The sequence below is a fragment of the Engraulis encrasicolus genome, chromosome 19 (assembly GCF_034702125.1).
Source record: "Engraulis encrasicolus isolate BLACKSEA-1 chromosome 19, IST_EnEncr_1.0, whole genome shotgun sequence".
Lineage (NCBI taxonomy): Eukaryota > Metazoa > Chordata > Actinopteri > Clupeiformes > Engraulidae > Engraulis > Engraulis encrasicolus.
In genome coordinates, this window is record NC_085875.1 from 45,417,979 (window position 1) to 45,442,536 (window position 24,558).

Here is a 24,558-nt window from a genome sequence, read left to right on the forward strand (position 1 = left end):
ATCTGCCTAATTTTGAAAACCTAGCCTAACCTAACCTAAAATGCATTTTGGTATAATGGCATAGATAGCCCATACTGGATGCATCCATGGACGCTCCACTTCTTTCCACCTGTAGGCTATCTCTGTCTAGTCAGCTTGATATAAAATTGTTTTTCCGGAGAAATAGCCTACAGTAGTCGGTGAAAGACATCATCCCTTTCTTCGAGCGAGTATGTTATTTTGTGTGTTGAAAGCGCACACCAACTAGGCTGTATGAAGCCAATTGGCTCATCTTTTCAGTATTTACATACTTGGACAAACTTTCGTGGGCGGGTCCTGGAAGTTCCCCATTTTAACACATGGTAACTCGAAAACAGTGCATTAGACGAGTTTACGCTGGCATGGGTGTACGTACTTTCTTTATATAGCCTATTTAAGTCACGGCGACGCACCGTTTTTACCAAGGGGTCTCAGTTTGTGTTTCTGTTCAATGGTGTGCGCGCGTCCTGGGGACACCTGCAGCGCGAGGATGAGTGTGTGCAGCTCCACGCGCTCTGACGGTGAAAATATAGACGAGCTGGACGCTGTCAGGTAAACCTTAATCATAACCTAATTTTGTGCGAAGGAAGCTAATACTAGTATAGTAGTGAGCCTAGTTTACAGTCTACTTGAATTACTTTCTGCTGTCATGATTTTGGACTGTTTCCTCTGGCTCAAGGCCTACTGAGCCCTGACTTGTTTCGTTGGCAGGATGTGGTGTTTTGGAGAAACCGGTTATTGAAACTTGGATCACCATTTCCAGTCAGTGGCGGATTTAGCTGTAGCTTAGGACTTGACATGTGCACAGGGCAAGACTGTTAAGAAAGTGACTGGTCTGTCCGAATGAAAATTAAAATGACAGCCTATTTTAAAATTGAAAAGTAAATGCAAACTTAATTTATTTCTGGCCCCTGATTCTTCGGCCTTGCCTGATGGCCCAATTTGACTACATTCATTAGGCCTATTAAAGGGACAGTTTGGTCAATTTCAACATGCAGTTGTAATGCTCACACTACCCTGGACTTGTCAGTGCCTGAGATTTTTTTTTTCTTCTTCTTCAGCCGTTTCCGAGATCCTGGTCATTGTAATGGGGGCAGCTCTTTGTTTACATTTCAAAAAAACATTTTTATTTATTCCCAAAAACATCCAAAAGGTTATAAAACATCAGCAGACAACTAGCAAACAGCAGTACCTTTTGGGAAAATATTTGGAGTTGGCCTATATTTCATTTTTTAAAAATGTAAACAAACGCTGCCCCCATTAGAATTGCTCATATCTCGGAAAGGGCTGAGCCGAAAAATGTGGCATCACCAGTTACTGACAAGTCAAGGGTAGCGTGAGCAATACAACTGCATGTTGAAATTAACCAAACTGTCCCTTTAAGCCTATGTGAAATGAATAGGCACCGCCTACAGCGCAAGAGTTGTTATCTTCTTGCATTAGTGTGTAGCTAAATAATAACGTTTAATATAGTCAATAAATAATGGAGTGTGGGGAATAAATTCAATATGAAGACTCACTCAAATTCTTGTATGTGAATTTAAAAATATTGAACTTGAACTTAGATGTCATTGAGTCATGATAGACTGGAGTTGATCCAGAGCCCACAGGTATTCCAGAAAGCTAGTTTTGTCACTCTTCATCATCAGGTGGGCGTTTGTATTTGTCTTGTGCAGCCATCTGGTGAAGATAAGGGAAGGAAATTGTGATGCTGAGTTTCATTGGGCATTGTTATCACTCAGATACAAAGGAGAAGTTCTAAACTTGAATTCCATTTACCTTATTAAACTCAAGCTCCAGATTACAGAATAGACAGAGAAGAGTACACACTGAACCCTAGACCTATAATGAATAAGCAATGATTTTTATGCAATACCACAGTCTATGTGATCATACAGTCCACTCAGGCTACCAGCAGGAAATATGAGTAACGACATCCTGATGATATGTGCATGCAATATACTTTTGGAATTCATTTTGAACAGTATTGCCATACTCTGGTCTCACTTGAAATTGTAGCTCTGTGTGAAATTGTAGCTCTGCCTCAGTCTGTGTTATCATACCCGTCTCTGTGTTGTACCATTTTTCTGACGTGTGTGTGTGTGTGTGTGTGTGTGTGTGTGTGTGTGTGTGTGTGTGTGTGTGTGTGTGTGTGTGTGTGTGTGTGTGTGTGTGTGTGTGTGTGTGTCAGCTGGTATCATTTTGACCTGTCTTTTTACTCTGGTATCATTTTGACCCTGACCCATCTCTCTCTCTCTCTCTCTCTCTCTCTCTCTCTCTCTCTCTCTCTCTCTCTCTCTCTCTCTCTCTCTCTCTCTCTCTCTCTCTCTCTCTCTGTTGCAGCTGGTATCATTTTGATCTGTCTCGGCACGCAGCTGAGACTCTGCTCCTGTCTAATGGGGTGGATGGCAGTTTCCTCCTCAGGACGAGTCAGAAGGGGCCTGAGTGCTTTGCCCTCTCTGTCAGGTCTGGCAGCACATTCATGCACTCCATCACATCACATGTTTGTTAACAATAAAAAGAGAAATCCACCTGGCACTCAGGTGTAGCTTAAACAACAACAAAAAATGGTCCAAAGTGATGAACTTGGGGTTGGGAAATCCGCAATCAACAAAGCACCAGGCACTCAGGAAGTGGATAGGCTACTGTGGATATACTGCTGAGTGCATGGGACCTGAGTGCATGGGCTGAGTGTTTGTTGTTTGTTTACAATGTTTGGTGAGCAGCACAGAGAGCACTGATGATGGCAGAAACCTGAAACGTTTGCTCTTCTCTACTCTGACCAAAAAAAACTCCTTGTACTTGACCTTATGTCTCACTCAGTGTTTGAACCTGCTCTCACCCTGCACCTGCTTATTTCTCTAAACATCTAGAGCAGAACAATATTCTCGTTTATTGTTTACAATGTTTACCACAAGTGTTATGTTAGCCAATATAGAGATATTCAAGTCATTACTTGATGATGATGATGATTATCTTGATCACAATTATGAAGTATTTTTTTACTGGTGTGGAGAGTTACAAGATTTTGCATAGAATTGTGTAATGGAAAAAAGCTAGCTTTTGCTGATGGCAGTTTTGGAATTTCAGTATCTCCTGGCTGAGAGGTCAGCATTTTCGTTACAAAAAGTATCTACAAAACGGAACACTTATATCATGTTCATTTGATCAATAAATTAAGAAAATGACTAGGGAAAATAATTGTTTTAGTGCAAAAAGGGAGCATTGGTAGTGAGAGCAAGGGAGTGTTGTAACCAGACTTGGAAAGAGGCAAGCTTGTTTTCCGATGGAGGTGTTTGATGGAGAAGCATAGCCCACTTCTTCTACGTCTTTCGTTTGATATCTTTTGAGCTTCTGCTTTTCGCTTCTCTTTTCTTCTATTTTAGAATAGCAGTCTTTTTGCACGCTTTGCATCATCAAAATGAATAATTACATTTATTTGAATGTAGCGCATTATTATTTGAATGCATTTTCCTCATCCTGTCTCGCATCTGTTCACTAGATTGCATTACATTTGGCTTACAACCGGGGACATAATCATAGCATACAACACCTGTTATACGAAGTGCACAGGAAATATACATCAGGTGCAAATGCTAAGTGGGGTTAGTTTTTAACTATTCCAACTTATGTACCTGTTATTTGTTCTAAACTGGTTATAAGTTTAGATTAAATGTTATAAAAATGTACAGACAGACCCTATCACAGTCCTTCATTTTTCCCTTTAGTATGAGTTCATAATATCTTGGACCAGTACTGTTGGTAACATCCCATTACTGATTTGGTTTCTTGGTTTCTGCATATTTGGTCTTGAACTATATTAAGTATCATAAAAGGCTTATAGGTGGTGGGCCCAGTCTCATATCTTGTCAGTTCGTTGGTGTTAACGAGTGGCAACTTTATTTTTGCTTACATAACCCCCTGACAACCCATTAATCAATATTTTGGCTGTTGCCATCCTCAAAACTTGCACATTGATTTATAAAAATGACAACAAAAACTAGCTGACCGAGTGACATCACGTCAATGCAAAGTCAACGAGGCAGAATACAACTAGCGCGTGCATGCTACCCGGAACCGTCAGATTTCATGGCAAAAAGTTACAAGTTGGGGGGTAAGTGGGCTCACTTGTGGTGTACATGCCAAAAAATATATTTTCCTCAAACTTTCAGAAGTGCTCTTTTTTGCTGTTAGTGTTCGACTGTCTGACCATCATTGGGCAGCGAGAGATACATGTCAAAAAGAGGACAGGTCTGTTCCCTCAAAGCAATAGAGCAATGAGGTGACGGGGGTAGATCAATTCGCAAAAAAAAAAACTACGTGTCAGTAAAGAAATGCAAGCTGTGCTATTTTTTCCAGTAACAGGAACATGGTCAGGAATGAAATGCCTACGTTGTTTCAATGATTAGGTGAATTATCTGCTATGAAAAAAGCCCGATATGCGGATAAATATTCCCTTTTCAACTTTGAGGGGCGGAGACTTCCCATTGACTGTGCATTATGTGACGTCACCCCCAGTCTTTTTTATTTTCGTTATTTTTTTAATATCAACGTGCAACTTTTCAACGTGGCAACAGCCAGAACATTGCTTTACGTATTGTCAGGAGGTCATATTAGAAAAATCAAGTTGCCACTCGAGAGTGAGAACGAAACTCGTTTTCTAAAGGAGCTACGAAATCTAGCCCACCGTCTATTATTAGCCTACACAGGATCAATCGTGTCAATTTTAACATGCAGTTGTATTGCTCACGCTACCCTTGACTGGTCAGTAGCCTACACAATGTTGCAGGTTTTTTTCCCAGTCCTTTCCGAGATCCTGGCCATTCTGAAGGGGACTGGTTTGTTATAAATACATATTGTATTGTATCGTATTGCTTTCAAGTTGGTTCCAAGCAGCACTGTAACAGCAGGTAGAGATAGAATCTCAGATCTGTGTGTACAGTGTAGGAGGGGAGGTGCACAATGGGTCTCTTCCTCTCTCCACATCAGAGAGTTTCTGGTTTGTTTTGTTTTGTCTGAGGCAAAATGTCTCTGTGGTTATAAGGATGTGTTACTATTATGATGGTGATTTTGGGGGTTCTTTGGTTCAGCATGCTAATGGACCTGTTCATAAAAGGCCTGCCCATGGGGGGAACCAGGTTTGAATCTATCCTGGGTAATTTCCCACCCGTACCCCATCTCTCTCTCCCACTTGTTTAAACCTTGGCTGAGGTAATGAATTAATAACATTATGTTGTTGTTTTTGTTTTATGGAGGGATTGGGGATAGGACAGTGAAGAGCTGTAGGAAAGTATTGGGAGAGAGAGAGAGAGAGATGAGATCAGATTGGAATCTGGGTCCCCATGGGTAATTTTGACCCTGTACGTACTACGTATATGGTATGTGCATATTAGCGCGGTTGCACCAGAGCATCCAGTTGTTGTTATTAAACCCTCTGTGTTTCTGTGCTCCCTCAGGGCTAAGGATTCAGTCAAGCATTTCCATGTCCGGCGGATCTGTGGCAGATACTCTTTTGGCTTCAACGAGTTCCCATCCCTACTGGAGTTCACCAGCCACATGGCCAACCAGCCCCTGCTGGGCAGCGAATCAGGTACTGCACTTGGGAAGCACTGTTGGATGAACCTAAAAAAATAGCCTTTCACAAGTCCTCGTCTTCGACCTCAACTTTAAGCTCACAGTACAGTACCGTATGGTAGCTGTTACTTAACACAAATTCTCTTTCAACTTCTTCACCTACGCATATATTTTTAGCCAAATATCCCTTAACTTTTTTGTGAACCATGTACAGGTATATACCAGTTGGAGAGGTGGATGTACTGAACTCCAAGCTAATTATGTCTTTGGGTGCATACAAATGAGAAAATAAGCACTAGGTATTTCTACCTACACGTTCCTGGACAGGAGCAATTTGGCAGTCAGACATGCGTTGTCTTTGAATTTGAGGGTGTGTTACTCTCTCCGCGTTACATGATCTGTGTTTAGAGTAGAGTGTGTACACAGTAAGTTGCCGTGTCAATTCAACACTATTCTGTTCCCACTCGATTTTAGTGTTGAAGTTGAACTCTGTAAGTGTTGAATTAACACTGTGACGCCATCTAGGCTCTAAAATAGTGTCTAACTCAACTCTCTGAGTGTTCAACTCTCTCACCAAGCATTGAGAGAGACAGAGAAGCCTGTGACAAAAAATGTTAGTCATCTAATATGAGCTATTTTGACCGCAACAGATTAACAGACTGCTTAATTTATAACTGACTATCTTGGAGAGGCCTGCTATAACAGCATGAGGACTGATACCACTACATTGAGGGGAGGTCCAGGCCAAAATCATCAACAGTCCACCTGGCAAATGTCCTGTATACCATATGACCAATCCAGCCATGGTTGGGCCATATATGCTCAGATCAGTGCAAAATGTTACTGTATGTTCTCCCCCTCATCCACATACAGTATGAACTTCCTCCCATTCAGACACTGTCACACATTGTGCTGCACGGTCATACTGCACTGTAAAACTTTGCAGCCAGTTAAACGTAAAAAGGTAAGTGCCCTGCTGCCTTAATTTTGTAAGTTAACTCAACTCAAGGATTTCTCAAGTCAAGTTAACTTACAAACTTAAGGCAGCTGGGCGACTTACTTTTTTACATTTGTGTGTCCCACAATACAACTGGTGATGACTGTGTATGTGTACATTGGTGACTTCCTCTCTTTCCTCCAACCTCCTCTTCCTATTGATCACACAGGGAACCTGGTGGTGTTGAAGCACCCATACCCTCGACAGGTGGAGGAACCGTCCATCTACGAGTCGGTGTGTGTGCACACGGCCATGCAGTCAGGACGAAGACACTCTGACCTGGTCCCCACCGCCCAAGCAGTAAGTCAACCCCCCGGGGTCTTTTCTCTGTCTCACTCTTACTATCTAATAATAATAAATGTCCGCAACACTGTTTGGACCTAAACGTTGTGCCATTAAATATTTGGGAGCACAGAAGTGTTGCCGATATTTATTATTTATAAGTATCGTCCAGTATTTGTCCAGCACTGATGTGCGCACATTTTCTGCTTTTTTACTCGCACTATCTCTCTTTTTCTTATTCTCTCACTCTCACTTTCTTTCCCTTGCTTTTTCCCAAACACGTCTGTTTTGTTTCTGTATCAGAGATGATTTTTTTTTTTAAAGTGTCGACAAAGACGTTGTCTGAACTTCACCTTATTGTTGGTGTCGTCTTTGTTCCTATTTCTGCTTGTTTGAGTGATTGATCCCTCCCCCTGGTCTTTTACAGCTGGGCACCAAGGAAGGCTACCTTGTGAAGCAGGGGGCGTTCATAAAGGTAATGATGAAAATGCTTTCATAAGACCCAAACACTCAACTGATTGATGCAGTCTCATTTCTAGCGTGGCATATAGTGTTGATGAGTTTAAATCAGGCAAGAGCTCAACTTCCCTTCCTCACCTCAGCAATAGAGCTAGTCGGAGCCAGGGGCGGTTTTAGCTTTTGATCTTTAGGGGGGCCTGGCCCCTGGTGCTGACAGTGGTACCTGACAGAGGTACCTGACAGAGCATTTCTATTTCTCCATTTCTATTTCAGATTTGAGATTTCGTTTTCAAAAGGCTTTCAATTTTAAATAACAGTTCACTCAATGAAGGACTACCCACAATCATGACATACATTTCCCCCCACAAAATCTAACTTACATTACCTACATAGGTAATCCTTGTGATTGGTAGCCTACTGTGTGTCATATATGCACCCTAATGGTTGTCATAGTTCTTATGTGATTGAGAGCGCGGGCACCAACGTCACTCCTCATTCCGAGCCAGTATGTTCCAATAACAATAACAATACACTTCACACAGTTCCCAATCATTAAAATCAGTAGGCTAAGTGAGAAGTTGGAGAGCCTGCATTCTCACATCACAATTACAGCATCACCAAAACCTCCCCTGCATATGGGCGAACCTTGACTATCAATGTAATGGTGACTCGCCGTAATATAATTTTCAGCCGAGATTTGCCTGCTGTTCGCTATTCCAAGGCTGAAGCATGTTTCATTCCCTCGAGTCACAACTTCTAAACGCTGCCAGGCAGAATTTTGACTGTCCCGATGGTAGCGTAGTAGGCTATTAGTAGTAACAACCCCAATTTAGCACTATGTCCTCATCATTTGTACTCTGATTTTTTTTCTGATACATTTGTAAAGAAACGGCATGGTTTCCACAGCAGGCCTAGTATAGGTTGATTACGCATTGTATTCAATCTGTATTTGACTCCCCTTTCCGTTATCTTGCTACCTCAAGCTTTTGTGATTCTGACTGACTCACCTTGCATGAAGTGGTCAACAGAGAGCCCCATAACACTGGCGAAAGTGAAAGTAGGCTATTGTGCGTCGCAAGGCACCACCTGACAAAATCTTAGCCACCGCTACCTATGTTAAGCATGTTTCACGGATATCCACAACCTAATAATGGACGATTTTAATGGTCTTTCATCGCAACACTTTTTTACCAGCTTACAAAATTATGTCAGTTATGATGACAATCAATGCTATCATAGTCTGCACATAGCACTACAGTAGCCTACACCACTTTATTGTGTGTAGTGTGCATCATACCTTCTCATCACAAGAATATGCGCGGATTTGGGTTCTGCCTCGGCTGCATGATAAATCCAGAAACTACTTTCGCAAAAATCATAACTGAACACAACTCTGGCGGCAAACAGTTGCATGAAGATGCAAACCAATCAGAAGAGGTGTAGCAGACTCGTCACAAGACCTTTCTTGAAGTTCATACACAGGGTTGCCAGACGGGGCAGTCGCAGCAGAATATTGCGCAGGGGCAAAGCGACTGCGCAATTGCATTAATTTCCAATACAATTCACAAATAATATTTTAAAAGGCTCCTGAGCTAGTGGGGCCGAGCCAAGTCACGGTGGGGCCGTGGCCCCACTAAAAATAGCCTAAACTCGCCCCTGGTCGGAGCTAAGCCTCTGCTGCAGTATTTCTAATATAGTTATACTCACAACACTGAGAAATGAAGGCCTCTGCCTCCTTCAAGTCAACTTAAATACCAGTTTTAGGTTATGTGTATGTGGTGTGTGAACTATCATGTCAACAGCAATGGTCTGCACAGACCTGGATTCTTTCTATTGTTTAGTGTCAACAAACTTGTTTGTGTACTGTAATCATGGAGCATATAAATGGCTCACCCTTTGAAGATGTCTGATAAGTTATAACCATGTTCTTCCCTCACAGACCTGGAAACAGCGCTGGTTCACACTAAACAGATATGAACTGAAGTACTTCAAGGACAAAATGGTACATTTCATTCATTGTCTGTTTTCTGGTTCAGTTGTTTTTCTTTCTGCGTAGACATGGGCCCTGTTGTAAATTACGATTTGTACCCAGAATGACAAGGACCAAGTCATAATGTATCATCTGTGTAATGTTGTAATAGTATAGTACTATGATAGTGAAGACATTTCAATGACTATTGCAGCATTCCACTGGCGGAACAGCACACTTTGTTCATGACTGTGTACAATGTGTAGTTTGTATGTAACTATGAGGGTTCTTTTTACTTATCATTTTTATTTTTTTCCCAGTTACTTTTTATCCAAAGGAAATCCCTGATAGCTGTGTTCCATTTGTACACAGTATGTAAATTGTGCGTTAACTCAAGACTTAAAGTCTAATAACACCCATAGTGTTCATCCTACTTTCTAAGTGTTGTAAACACTGAAAATGTATTGTATACATGTACAGTGCAGTACAATCGTCCTCTTGATTTCATGCACTATTTCAGTTTGCAGAGCCCATAAGGACACTGGACCTAACGGCCTGCTCTGCGGTGCAGTTTGACTACAGTCGAGAGAGAGTTAACTGTTTTTGGTGAGCTTTCATTAAATTCTGCTGAATCGTGGGGAAGAGAGAGCACATCGTACAGATGTGGGTAATGGGTCAGTGTGAGTCAGGCGTACGTACGTGCGTGCGTGCGTGCGTGTGTGCCTGGGTGCGTGTATGTTCTGAGGATGTGAATCTACTATATGTAATATGAACTATATGTAATCACAGTCTGGCATCTGCCTGCTGTCGTATCGTGAATCTGACGTGTGTGTGTGTGTGTGTGTGTGTGTGTGTGTGTGTGTGTGTGTGTGTGTGTGTGTGTGTGTGTGTGTGTGTGTGTGTGTGTGTGTGTGTGAGAGAGAGGGGGGGGGCGTAATGTGACGTGTAATTCAGTGTGATTTTGGGTGGATGCTGATTTCCTGTTGTGAGAATGTGAATGTACGTACGTATGTAAAATGAGGAAGTTAGAGAGGAGACGGACTGAAACAGAAACGCCATCAGTGGAACATTTGAAAGGCTGAAACCTCAACCTCCCCATCCAACTGTAACACCCCAACTGCACTCATCTCACTACAGGGCAGCTGCTAAGGGTGGAGGCCCTAAGCATTAATGGTCAGGAGGCCCCACTCATAATTAAATAATAATGACAATAATAATAAAACATTTTTACTCAATCTCAATTTAGGAGGCCCCAATTTTGGGGGCAAAGTGGTTGAGGCCCTAAGCGCTCTGCTTACTCTGCTAGCGGCGGCCCTGGCTGAATATTACACTCACTCCCCTCTCACCCTCCCAGCTGTCGTCTTTTTTGACACCCCAAACCCCCCAAAATATCCTTTCATTAGCATTAGTTTGTTCTGACCACGATTTTTCTTTTTTTCTCTCTCACTTCCCTCTCCACCTTTTCTGAACTCTCTCTCTCTCTCTCTCTCTCTCTCTCTCTCTCTCTCTCTCTCTCTCTCTCTCTCTCTCTCTCTCTCTCTCTCCTCAGTCTGGTGTTCCCTGAGCGTACCTTTTACCTGTGTGCACGGACAGGCGTGGAGGCTGATGAGTGGATCAAGATCTTGCGCTGGAAGCTTGTAAGTCTTAAAGCTTTCTTTGTACACTGGCACAAACATTAGACAAACATTAGTTTAAGTAAATATTTACTGTCAAGGATATATATAATTTTATCCTTGTGTAATTATAGTGTTCCTCATGATCTAATATTTATTTTATAATATATGTATGCTCTTCTTCCTCCTCTACAGTCCCAGATAAGGAAAGGCAGATGATGAAGGGAAGAATGGAAAGAAACGGAAGAACAATCGGACTGCTGCTGCTCCTCCTCAAGCAAACAGTTAAACGACATAAGGCTGTGAAAACTGTGTCACATGCATTTAGGAATGTGTACTGAGCCCGTGTTTGTTTGCGACCTACAGAAGGGAGGGGAGAGTGAGATGGAGGGACGGGTGCATTCCATTAGGTCACTGTTTACAGTATTTTGTCTCCCAGCTACTTCCTTGTGCATGTCACAGAAAAATGTCACACAACCTATTATTGGAGGACTGGGACAAAATGGAAAAAAATATACCTGTACCTGATGACATTTTATCATTTGTTTTCCAGTACAGTAGAAGTGACTTATTTTTCCCCATTCCAAACGCATATCGTGCAATATGTGCCATAACTCTTAAAAGGTGTTTTGATCTGGACCTTGGAAGAAGCAATTATGGTTTAGTCACAGCACAGACCACAGATAAGTGTCAAGTGTTCATCAGTAGGCCGTCAAAGCGTAAATAAAGTGACGGCTGGATGTTACGTAGACTTTATGGCACCTATGTTGTCCTGAGACTAAAATGTCTTGCCTCATAATAAAAGCACATAAAGCATTAGTACTATTAGAAATGTATAGTGTATGTATGCCAATGCTAATTGCTTCCATGTATTTTTATGTTCATGTGTTACAGCACCTTTGGCTGTGTAGTCATGGCTGGACTAGCAACTGGGCATAGCCCGGTGGGCCGCTGAGGTTTCTGGGCTGTCCCTCCGACAGCCACGGTGGATGACATGGCTATACACAAGTATAATATTAGCCATATTGAGGGGTACATGTTTTTGATGGCCTTTGATCTTATATTTACCTAAATATTGGGTGAGGGGCCAGTCTAAATGGAAAATGAACACACTGTTTTTTTGGCCGCAGTCCTGCCCTGTGTGTAGGGATGGGGCTGGGTGGGATGGACCTGCTCTTGACCTGACTGTCACCCACCGTGTAGTCCTTTTAATTAGCAATAAGAGTATTTGTACAGAAAGTTCAGACACTAGTCTTTGTAACATAGGTGAAGGTGGCCTGTGTGGTGGTGTGAACTAAGACCATGTTTTGTCGCTCGGAAGAGACGCATATTAATTTATGTAATGATACAGATTTGACCTACAGTTTGTTCTTTTTAACAGACCGTACTTGTATGACATGAAAAGCCATGACCGCTGTGTCATTGCTGTTTTCATCGAATGTCTGGCTCTGAACAGCACCAACTGGTTGAGCGAGATGTCTGTGTTGCAGAGCTATCCCAGTGACATCTTTGCACTGATAATACGGAGCAACATGAGATATAGCCTACACTGTATCTGATGAGGAACATGATGTATATCTGAATGCTCAAATGTGACAAAGAAAACAAAACACACTGTCCAAGATCACCCCAGGGACTTGCTACAAGTTGTTACCATGAGGAGATATGTAGGCACTAGTAGCTAATTTAGCAGAACTGTGTCTGTACTAGTACATTTGCTGCGACGTGGAATTTTGTAGTACCGGTAGTACTTTTCTCTTGTGGATATGAGGAAAAAACACACAGCTGTAGTTTTAAGCCTCATTACACCATCATCAAATCAAACTCTGAAGGTTTGGTTTGAGGAAATTGAGATCACCGTTTAACTTCAAAGGTCCCCATGGTCTAGGCATGCCTAATGCACTGTAACTGTAGATTGCCACGGCTCACATGCACAGCTCAGCTGACTTCATGTTTATTTGTAACTGCATAAGGTACAATAATTGCTTTTTGTTGGATTGTATATACTGTATGCTGCTGCTGTGACTGTCACAGTTGACATGGAACACCCATAGTTCTTTTTCCATCCAATTCTGAAGCGACTTAATATTTGATGGAAAAGGGCTATAGTGGAATATATAATAGGGATATTGACTGCTGAATGTATATGGTGTGCTGCTACGCTTTTGGAATGAAATTGTAATATTCTTTTTCCAGTTGTGCTAGTAATGTTATTGAAGTGTTCACAAGCTAATCTGGTTGTGCAAGAGACAGCACTTACGTAATGCAGCTACAGCAGACCCAATTCCATGCTTATTAAGACTGACTAGAACAAGTGCCATTTCTAGCCCCAGTGATGGGGGGAATGGAAACATGTGACGACTTTAGATGGGCCTGCTGCTGTGGTAGTGCAGCTACATGGGGTGATCTCTACAGCTGTACACTTTGTGATGACATACAGGGCAGACGACAGGGGAGGACGGACGGGTGTGTTGTCCCGGGCCCAGGGTGAGGATTGGGTTTACATTTACATTTTATGTATTGCGTGGGAGGCTCTTTCAGATGACTTTGTCCCAGGCCTGACCAATGCTGTCAGTCGCTCTGATGACATACTGTATAGACCAAATACTGCTGTATTCCATGTGAACCAATGATATTGACAACTAGGTCTCCCAGTTTCTTTTTATTGCCATTTGGTGGCTTGTGTGAAAGCCATGTCTGTGGGTTTGTATGACGCATGACCAAATGTGCCCTATGAGCAGCCTAGATTTACAGATGTGTTTGCACTGCAGTAAACATTATACTGTAAGATTGAAATAAAGTGTGAAGAGACAACAGATCAGAGTAAGTGGCTTCTGCTTTGTGCTCCCATGTATAGATTAAGAGAGGCTGGATTGGCCTTTGAAAGCACTTTGGTCACAAATAAATATCTCACTCATACGTACATGTATTACTATAAATCAGGGATGTCAAACTCAGGCCCGGGGGCCAAATTTGGCCCGCGGAGCCATTTTATTTGGCCCGCGAGATCATTTCAAATGTCTATTTCAGTTGGCCCACATACACCATCAATTTATAGCATAATATGACTTGAACACGAAATATGCTATGTCACAGGATGTGTAGACACATTTGAACTAACAAATATGATGAGAAAGAGTGTATGTAGAATTTAACTATGAGTATGAAGTGCATGCATGCACAATTTTTGTCAATTTTTAAAAATAATTGTGGAGTTCGGCCCGCGGCTTTGTTCCAGATTTAGATTTTGGCCCTCAGTCAATTTGAGTTTGACACCCCTGCTGTAAATACTGCACCAGGGAGTTTTAGTTCTGGTGGCCACATGAAAATGTATTTCCAAAATGATAAAGAGCGTTCTGGAGTGCTGATAGCCAACCCAGTTTAAACTCTGCATGTGTATGTTCATTATGTCAGAAATGATCAAATCTGCAAGGTGGACTGAAAGATTACAATTAATTCTGGTTAGAAATGTGTCATGTGCAAAAGCACGCTGCATCAATGCTCAGTTTTGATCATTTCTGTGGCATCATGAACGCAGGGAATAACAAATCTGTACACATTTTTAACTAAATCTGAACGATTTAAGGGGTGAGTGCACCTATGTTTGTGGAATGTCCTTGGTCAGGGAGCAAAAGCACGTGTACAGAATATACGCCAAAAGAAGATCTTTTTATTATTAGAAGAACACAAAACACAAGCAGAGCAGGTTACATTCAAAAGGAAAAAGACATACAGCATCAAAGACTTTCAGACAGACACTAGAGGCCATAGCCCACATGTTTGTGTGTGTGTGTATATGATTATGTTGGGGTGTGTGTGTGTGCATGTTGGTGTTGGGGTGTGTGCATGTGTGTATGTACGCAGGAGAAAGAGAACTCCATTGATGTCCTCCACAGTTTCATTTGTGCGTACTGTCCATAAACCAATGCAGATGTGCAGATGCATTGGGAATAATGGGGCTGCTTTTGTGGGGATCCATCTTACGCAACCTCCACAACTTGCCTCAGATCTTCAATCAGGGGACCAAGCTCCTTTTCCAGACTGATGATCAGCCCTGCACACAAGGTACAAAACACTGACATTTACACAACAGAAAAACAGGATTTCCATGTTGTGGTAACTGCCTTCACTACACTGTGTCACTAGTGTATCACCACATACCTGGGATACACTAGCATTCATATTCAATTTTGGGAATGAGCTAAATGCGTAAGTGCACCAAATGTAATGTAAGGTACATTTCCTAAAATGTGTGTGGCATCTGATGAAAGTACAGCTTTTTAAAAATGCCTTTGTTGATATGATAGTGTGAGTCTGAGACAAGAAAGTAGGTAGAGAGAGAGACGGTGAAGGATTAATTTGAGAAACGAGCTCTGGTCAGATTTGAGCCCAGTGGAAAGAGTAGAAGTCTGCACACTCAGGGTCTTCATCAGGACCTCTACTCTTTCCGCCTTAGCCCATTGGGCCACGGCACCCTTGAAAGTTACAGCTTTTAAAGATGGCATTACCTGTGTTGGCATTGCTGCTTGCGATGAAGCTGATGACCAGGGGCAAACGATTAAACTGCACAATCTGGAACAAAGAGAATGAATAGGTGGTCAGGTCACTGTCGCAAAACTCTAGTTTTACAAAATGTTACTAAATCAAATTATATTATGAATGTCCCTAGACTGTCTACCAAAGGTAACAACTTTTGAGTGAACCTTTTTATTATTACTGTATTATTGAATATATTTTTGGCTTTTTATACTATTATTTGAGACCGTTTTGAGAGTGTGGCAGGAAACTAATGGAAAGAGACATATGGTGAGGGATTGGCAAAGGTCCCGGGCCGGAATCAAACCGTTTTACCTCATTGAATCACCGGTCCTGCTGATGAATGAACTTGAAGTAAGTGACGAGTAATATTATCATCACAGCATTAGGATGATTCCTACTCTAGGTTCGGAATCAACTTACAAGTGTACAAGCCTATAAGTGCATCAATTCTTCTCACGAAACACCACTATGCTGTGTGTATGTGTTTGGGTTGGTAGCTAGTTGCTTTGTACAGTATGGTTCGTATATGTAAAAGTGCTCTACCATTGCTGTTGTTTGTGTAAAACTTGCTGAGATCACATGCAAACATCTGTGCCTATGGCTCTGATCTGTGCAGTGCATATAGGCCCCCTGGTGGTGAAGTAGGGAGATGTATTTGGAAAAGGCAGCAAGTGAGAGTGCCAGTCTTACAGATCACACATAACAGCACAAACAAAACAAACAAACTCCTACCTGCCATTAACATTGTGGTACAACCAAGTAGATGTCTACAGGTTGTACCATACATGTTATTTACTGCATCATGTGTGTTCATCCTCTGAACAGCAGAAGAGCCATATGTCTTGCAGTAGTTATTTTGAGGGGTGGATGTGTGTGTGTGTGTGTGTGTGTGTGTGTGTGTGTGTGTGTGTGTGTGTGTGTGTGTGTGTGTGTGTGTAAAAGAGGGTGTGATGTCCCACCTGATAGGTGTTGTAGTAGCATATGATGCTCTTGTTTTTGGACAGGCCCAGTTTGCTGCCCTGGTCGGTGGCCAGGGCAAACGTGGACAGGAAGCCCGGCCGCAGGGCGTACTCTGGAGCGTTGTCATTGGCAACTAGAGGAGATGAACAAACAAGGAGTCTGGATTCATATGGCCATTACATCCTAATAGGTGTGTAGTCTGTAAAGAAAGTACCTTAGGGCCTATGAGATCTCGAAATCCCACCCCCCATGTCGCTCGAGCACACAACCGAATTGGCACCAAAGTGATACCATGGAGCACATGTCCTTGACGTCATCTTCACAATACTGTTGTTTAGTCAGAACAACCCACCTCAGCTCCCTCTTTAAAAATAATGTATGGAATGAATACTGCAGTTAAGTTAAATCATTACCTTTGATTACCGGAACACCATCTCTGTCAGTGACCACAATGGCATGGAGACCCTCCACACTACAGCAAGGACAGAAGATTACAGCAAATTAAGTATATCAGAATCTTAACTCCAAACACCACAACTTATCATGCATTTTAATTAAAAATACATCACATGCAGAGAGAAGCCGACAAAATTCAGAACACAAATTGTATTGAGGACACAAACTACACTATGAACAATCCTAAGAACAGTAGTTCACTATACCTGGGGAGTTGTTTATACAGGTATCTCTTCAAGTCCTGCAACAGTAAAATAAATGTGTCAGGCAAAGTATGAGGACGAGTGTAAACAATCACTGCGAATCTCTAAGCACCAGACAACACAACAAGCCATAAAACTAATGCTTACGTCTGCCATGTTCAATTGAACGGCACGCTGTCCCGTTCCGCCCGCCACCTGAAAAATACCATTTTAAAACTGCGTTTTCAGAGGTATCACGAAAAACATGTAGCCTATACAAAGTTAGCTAGCAGGGCAGCAGCCAGTTACACCAAACACGACAACGCTCACCTCTTATAAAGATATGTCATTAACTACACACACTAGTTAAGTATTCCTGTCCCTACATCCTAAACTCAAACCACTCGTGAAATCAGCAACTAATAAAAGTGTACCTTTGATTATCTGTGTTAGCCTGACGAGTTGACAATACTTGTGTAGGAACGTCACATGACAGATTGTTAGCGCTGCTGTAGCAACCCAATGTAAGTAGGCTGCCGGATGTGAGTGCCCGGATATCCGCCCGAGTATTTACGTCTATTTTACCTCAGCTACTCGATTTCGGTCGTGTATTTACGACAGTTTAACCTCAGCTACTTGATTTCGGGCGGATATCCGGGCACTCACATCCGGCAGCCTACTTACATTGGGTTGCTACAAGCGCTTGTGTTTCCGTATGCGTCACTTCCGTGATGAAATCATATTTCTTTAGGTAGGTCAAAAATGGAGAAGGGTCCGGCTGCGTCCTGGAGCACAGGGGGCGTGTATTTAGAGGGGCGTGTATTTAGAGGGGCGTGTATTTAGGGCAGCCCTGATTGGTCCGATTCACGACGACGTCTGACGTCACGTGAAGAATGAAATATATATTGCCTACCGGCCAATGATACAGTAAGTTATGTAGACCTCCTTGCTACCGGCGGTAGACGTTAACTTTAGCAGTTGGTGGCTAATGTTAGCTTAGCCTACTTAGTCAAACCGGGCTTTATGTTCCTCTCGTTGCAACTTATAATGTTAGGGCTTACAATAGAGTTTTGGTACCGTTTTCTCTGCTCTTATCGGTATCCAGATACATTCAATACATTTAACTGCTCCTTTGGGAATTTCGCGGCATTTTTTTAAATTATGCTCTGAGGGCAGCTTTACCGCATATCGGTAACGATATGACACATTAACTCGCTGCTCTGAGGGCGTCTTTATTGTCTACATGGTAATGCTTAGCAGCGCATGTAACCCTGCTCTTAGGGCACCTTTTCTGCAGGTTCAGGGCATATTTGATGCACACATGTACCGGTAATTCTGCTCTTAGAGCACATTACAGAGCGACCATGTAACAAACACTCTGTTCTGAGAGCAGCTTCGCAGCACATAGATAGCGTTTTGTTTCCTTGGAAACGGACGCGGTTTATGTGTTACGCATACGCTATTTGACTCGGTTTTGCACTATTATGGATGTATTTCTAATCTTGACATGTTAATGGACAATCTATGCGAATTTCATAATGTGTTTTGGGAGCGAATTTCATAATGTGATATGTGAGTGAATGTGTTTACATCCCGTCTGGGATTTGTTAAACTAGCTGGCCCGCTAGTTAGCTGGCAAGTGCTAGGTCTCTACACTACATCATGTGTCAAAAGTGGAAAGATTTGCCGACACTCTAGGCTGTGGATATAAAACTGGTCTGTGAATGTTTTCAAAATGTTTTGCTTTGACAAATTGCTGATATTAAACATCCAAATCCTGGTGTTTCTTTGTTTATGATTGGGCCATTGAGACAGATCGATTCTAATATCTATTACTTACTTGCTAGCTAACTAGCGGACTAGCTAACAAATCCCAGACGGGCGTACTGTTAACACATTTTACTCCCATGTTACATAAAAACGCATTTTGAAACTCGCACAGATTGTCCATTAGAATGTCAAGATTAGAAATGCATCCATAATAATGCAAAACCGAGTCAAATGACATACATTTATCGCTTCGTCAGTCTGTCTGGCTTCATCTCCGTTCCGTTTCCAAGGAAACAAAACGCTATCTTTAGAAAAGTAACCCCGCACTTAAAGTAGGCTACCTTCGGATTGGTAGATGCTAGGGAAATACCGTTTTCAGTTTTGGAGAGCTGAGGTTCTCAGCTTTTAAACAAGACCCATTGTGTGTCTTTAGGTCTAATTAAAAAATATTCTGTGTCAGATCGAAAAAATGAAGTTTTGAATGGGTTTCAATGGCTCCAAGTCAGGGGTAGTCCACCAGCAGCGGTCGTCGTGAATCGGACCAATCAGGGCTGCCTTAAATACACGCCCCTCTAAATACACGCCCCTCTAAATACACGCCCCCTGTGCTCCAGGACGCAGTCGGACTCTATTGGAAAAATGCAACAACCCAGATAGCAGATATTTTGGCTTTGTTTTGGCAGATATCTGCAATTTATGGCTTCCTTTTGGCAAGCCACAAGCTTTTGGCAAAAATTTGGCATGGTTATGGTTGACCTGGGCGCCAGTGAATTGGGGCGTTCCTCTGGAAAGCAAAAAAAAACAAAGATTTGGCTAAAATATGGGTTGTTTATGGCTTCCCACAACACATTAAAACGCGCGGACTGTGAATGAATGAGTTATGGCCAGGTTATGGCATGTGTCAGGTTAATCTGAACCTCGGGTGGAGAGCGGGACAGCAACGTTCTACATTGGTGCGCTTACGGCAATCCAAAAGACTGCCAAAATCAACTGTCAAGAGAAACTCGTGCTTGTCTCACTTCAGTTTCCCCAGCGCCAGTGTGTGTCAGACTTCAGTTTATGCAGGTAAGTGCAGTTGACACGTTTTTATATTAAATACAACCGCCGGTGACTTAAGAGATGAGGCATTTTGTGTTATCGGTTTTCATGTTGATTTCATAGGTCTGTGACCGTCGGTTTCCGTGTTATGCGCTGAAACTTCGATACCCTTTTAACAGGAGCTAAAACACAAACGTCTGTGACACACAACTGTGACATTTAATCTTAGTTGCTACCCTCATACTCAGTAACGGTTGATTAAGTGTTGTTCTGTGGTTGAAATTCACTTTCAGAGATCAATGCCAAGGGAATTTCAATCAAAGAACAACAACACTAGCAATCCCAGCTAACTGCCCAACGACAGCTAGCAAAAGCCGGGAGCTAGCTAACTCAGGCATGGAGCATCTTCTACCTATTGGCACAAAGCAGAGCACTATCTAGCAATATCTGTCTGTCACGGAAAGTGTTGGACTCACTGTAATTCTAGCCCACTACTGAAGCAATCGAGTGAATCTGCTTTTTTCTACATTGTCTTTTCAGATGTGCTGCTGCTGAAGGCAGTCACCCGGTGGAGGAACTTGTTTTTTGACAGGCATACGACAGGTTGGTTCCACAATTTATTAACCTCTCTCTCTGGTCTAATCTTCGTTCGTTGTGAAAGTCCTTGCTTTTAATGTAACTGCTTTTAAGTATACGTCTGTATTGGGTAATGCAATGGTCGGTTTGTGTTTAAGCGCTGGCTATTTAACATGATCAGCTGTTAAGGCAGTGTGTATTGTTCAGCTATCAACAACAGGGGGTAAACCGTATACAGAAATGTGGCCCATATAGGCCTACGTAATCTTGCTCTAACATTTGTAATACCTCAACACAGAGAGTAGCTTATTACTATAGGTGTCAAAGGTAAAAGTAGAAGTGAATTCATGGTGAAATGTAAACAAACGCCTGCCCCCAGACCAGGATCTCGGAAAAGACTGAATAAGGGGGAAAAAACACCTCAGATATGACTACTGACAAGTCCAGGGTAGTGGGAGCATTACTAATTGGCAATAAGCTTTAACAATGGCACATGATATAACATATTGACTAGTCTGTTTCACCAGTTATTCTACTGTAGGCACACCCAATGAGATAGATAGCCTACTGCTTTGTTGTTATTGAAAAACCTAAAAGCTAGGTTAAAAAAACCTCCAATTTGACCAGTACTCTGATCTTAGAATCAGTGGGCTACTATATACTCAAGTGCAAGTTATATGTTTTGGCAGGGTTTTGTTTGATTGAGTATTGTTTTTTTTCCTATTATTCTTCTCCCTTTTACTTTTGACAATTCCGTAGATGGTTGTACAATCTACTGTAGCCTACTACTCATGTCATTTAAAATGTATAAAATATGAAATAACATCTACATTCTCTTTTCAGATGCTGTGCTGCGAACGAACACTGCAGTCACCTGTGGGAGGGGTCAATCAAATCGGATCTCAAAAACAGGTACCAAATTTTAATAACACCCCTCCACCCTCTCCCGTCTATTACTCTTATTAATCAAGTGCATTTGTGCCGCCACTTGGCCAGGACACCCTTGTTAAAAGAGATTTTTAATCTCAACAGGTTTATTTTCCTGGTTCAATAAAGGTTAAATAAAAGAAGAAAAAAAATGTAATGCCACTGTATTTTAAAGTTACTTTTGCATGTAGTAATTCAATTTGGTTTATCTTTTTATTCTTTCCTAGATGTCGCAAATCTGATCTGATCTACCTACCTCTATGTGGCAATAGAGTACCTGCTTTTACTGGCCAGGGGACCAAGATGAAAACAAGAGGCCTGTACCCAGACATCCAAGCACCCATCAAGTCACCCAGTCCTCCTCCACCTGCCGTGCAGCTATACCCATCCATCAAATCCAGCCACTTGCCCACCCTAACCAGTCACAGCATTTGGAGGCAATAAAGTATAATGAAATGTATTTAATTGTCTTGGTTTTTTTTTCTAGATGCATAAATATTCCAGTTTCATTGTTGAAAATCACGCATTTATTAAATGTGCGATTTTCAACAATAAAACAGGAATATTTAGTGATCCCAAATGTAGCCATAATGGGGCCAAATGTCACTTATTTGTCTTATAAGTTTCTCTGTATACCGGTACTTACATTTTAAGTATACAGGGAAACTTATAAGACAAATAAGTGACATTTGGCCCCATTATGGCTACATTTGGGATCAATTATGGGTACATTATGGCAGTATTTAGGGTCATTTATGGCTGTTCTGGGAGAGTTATGGGTACATTATGGCTGAATTATGGGTACATTATGGCAGTATTTAGGCTCATTTATGGCAGTTCTGGGACAGTTATGGGTACTTTATGGCTGCATTTTGGCTGAAGGGTGGGGTCTGGAATTCCTTTTGGGGCCTTTAAGGCTGTACGTGGAAATCCCAAATAGGTTTTGGGTGAACTTTAGTCAATTTATGGCTGGGTTTGGTTGGTTTTGGCATGCCAAAATTGGGCCACTTTTGGCCCGGGGACTCAAACCGAAGCCAGCCAAAAGGCCAAGACACGATTTGGCCCAAAACTCTGCCAAAAACATTTTGCTATCTGGGAACTGTACGCAGGCCACATAGTAGGCTAATAAAAGAAGGAGAGGGAGCTGGTGGCCTAGAAATAAAATGGGAAATCCTGAAATAGGGTGAATGCAGGCTTCTAGGCAGTCCTGAAGACATTGGCATGTGCAGTGCAACTGAAGTCCATCATAAATCTAGGGTTGGCAGGGGTGTCTTTCAGGGGGGTAAAGTGTGACTGTAGGCCTACCCAGGGCCCTATAGGCCTAGAGGGCCCACACACAGTCCGATTTATGTAGGCCTACCTGAATGGGGTGTGGTTGGGCTGGATGACTCTGATGATTTCCAGCCCAAAAAATGCACCGTCTGGAAACACTTAATCAGACCAAATTGAACAAAATTCCATTAATTCCCATGGCCATAAATCTGCAGGAAAAACCCATCCAAATGTCCTTTTCACCCTACTTTACCTGCAGACTGCCATCCTAAGCAGCCCAGTTGGGCGGTAAACAGCCCAATCTGGCAACTCTGAGGTTGGGGTGGGGGTGGACGGCAGAGATAGGGGCGTATCCCAATATGCCTCCATCCTTGCTCAAATGCCTGCTTGTGACCTCATGATGACGTCACTGACGACAGAAAATTAATACAATATCTTGCAAAAGCACAATTCATTTCCTCATTTGCAATCAAGATGGTGAATGAAGAACATTTCCCTAAAAATTGTTGTGGTTAGGCTGACAGCTGGAAAACTCCGGGGCGTCAGCAAAACGCGAGGCCACAAAGACAAGTGGAGGACGGGAGTCTGCAGTCTGCACATTGGAATGCACCCTAGGGTGGAGATCTAGGATATGGGGCGAGGGCATGGGCTGCATGACAGATCAGGAAAGGTCGTCTGGATGGAGTGGGGGGAAGGATGGGATCACCTTACTTGAATTTTTATGGATTTGACTCAAACACCTGTCCATTCCACAACAGATATAGATCTAAAGTAGCCATTTTGGCTGTGTATGTTTATTGATATGCACTGTCCATGTCACTATATAGTATAGTTGTAGTAAAATTGTAGAGTTAATCCCAAAGGAATGTGGTGGAGGTGGAAGGAGGTGTCTGTCAGCTTACAAAAATACACACAGACACAAATAGGGCCTATAAGACCTAATACAGTTTATTGCACATTGCAGTAAACATATAGCACGCAGTAGTTTAATTAACAGTTATTTCATATTTGGCTGTCTACTTGTACATCTTGTACAACTGGCAGAATTAGCCTATGAGATTGGCCTGACGAACCTCCAATGAGCTTTGTTTTTGCAATATGCAGGCTGCGCAAAAACAATTAGTGCTATTCAGGCACAAATGGCTAACAGTTTACAGTCAGTGTGTCCTATCGTGCCATGAATGTGAGGAGTGCATTGGGCTATATGAAATCTTTCTTTCTTTCTTTCTTTCTTTCTTTCTTTCTTTCTTTCTTTCTTTCTTTCTTTCTTTCTTTCTTTCTTTCTGTCTTTCTTTCTGTCTGTCTGTCTGTCTGTCTGCCTGTCTTTCCGTGTGTCTTTCTGTCCATTCTGCTGTGCTATTTTTATTTTGAGCCCTGTATCCGTCCATGAGACGTAGAGATTAGCTTTATAAAACTAACTCACCAGACCCCCTTTCACCTTTCTGATCCTCTTTAGCGCGTGTGTAAACTGTGTGTAAACACATTAACACATTCCTTCTCTTGTAGTAGTTGACAATTCAGGTTTATAAAAGTGCATGAAATGAGACATGGTTATTTTCCAAATTCTGTATGTATAGTTTATACTCTTGTGCAAGTCTCAGCAACCAGGTGTAGGCCTATTTACAGTCCAAGGGATAGTGTGTGTGTGCGTGTGCGTGTGCGTGTGTGTGTGTGTGTGTGTGTGTGTGTGTGTGTGTGTGTGCGCGCGTGTGTGTGTGTGCGCGTGTGTGTGTGCGCGTGCGTGCATGCGTGCACGTATGTGTGTGCGTGTATGTGTGTGTGTGTGTCCCCGCATGTGAGCGCATGTGTGTGCTTGCATACAACATGTGCATATTAATCCTGAAACAAAAGCCCTTCTTAGGGGAAAAGAGTTGAAAGACAAACATTTTAATCCCCCCTCCTTTGGACCACTCCGCTAGACCCTAC

General features: G+C 42.3%; 2 protein-coding genes across 3 annotated transcripts; one reads left to right on the plus strand and one right to left on the minus strand.

Annotated features, from left to right (window-relative positions):
- Positions 1-178: 178 nt before the first annotated feature.
- On the plus strand, positions 179-14,493 carry dapp1 (dual adaptor of phosphotyrosine and 3-phosphoinositides). Its single transcript, XM_063184544.1, has 9 exons — positions 179-570; positions 2,362-2,484; positions 5,475-5,608; positions 6,759-6,889; positions 7,299-7,346; positions 9,270-9,332; positions 9,820-9,905; positions 10,849-10,936; positions 11,108-14,493. The coding sequence occupies exons 1-9, from the start codon at positions 470-472 to the stop codon at positions 11,129-11,131; spliced, it is 798 nt and encodes a 265-aa protein (XP_063040614.1). The 5' UTR covers positions 179-469; the 3' UTR covers positions 11,132-14,493.
- A 69-nt stretch (positions 14,494-14,562) lies between these two features.
- On the minus strand, positions 14,563-17,599 carry lamtor3 (late endosomal/lysosomal adaptor, MAPK and MTOR activator 3). Of its 2 annotated transcripts, none has more exons than XM_063184545.1 (7): positions 17,484-17,599; positions 17,218-17,265; positions 17,074-17,108; positions 16,825-16,883; positions 16,411-16,544; positions 15,421-15,484; positions 14,563-14,966 (listed from the first exon to the last, which is right to left on the minus strand). In XM_063184545.1, exons 2-7 carry the CDS (start codon positions 17,224-17,226, stop codon positions 14,893-14,895), a joined length of 375 nt encoding a protein of 124 aa, XP_063040615.1. In that variant the 5' UTR covers positions 17,227-17,265; positions 17,484-17,599; the 3' UTR covers positions 14,563-14,892. The 2 variants fall into 2 exon arrangements, with proteins under 2 accessions (XP_063040615.1, XP_063040616.1); XM_063184546.1 differs by having other exon boundaries at positions 17,380-17,495.
- Positions 17,600-24,558: the final 6,959 nt, after the last annotated feature.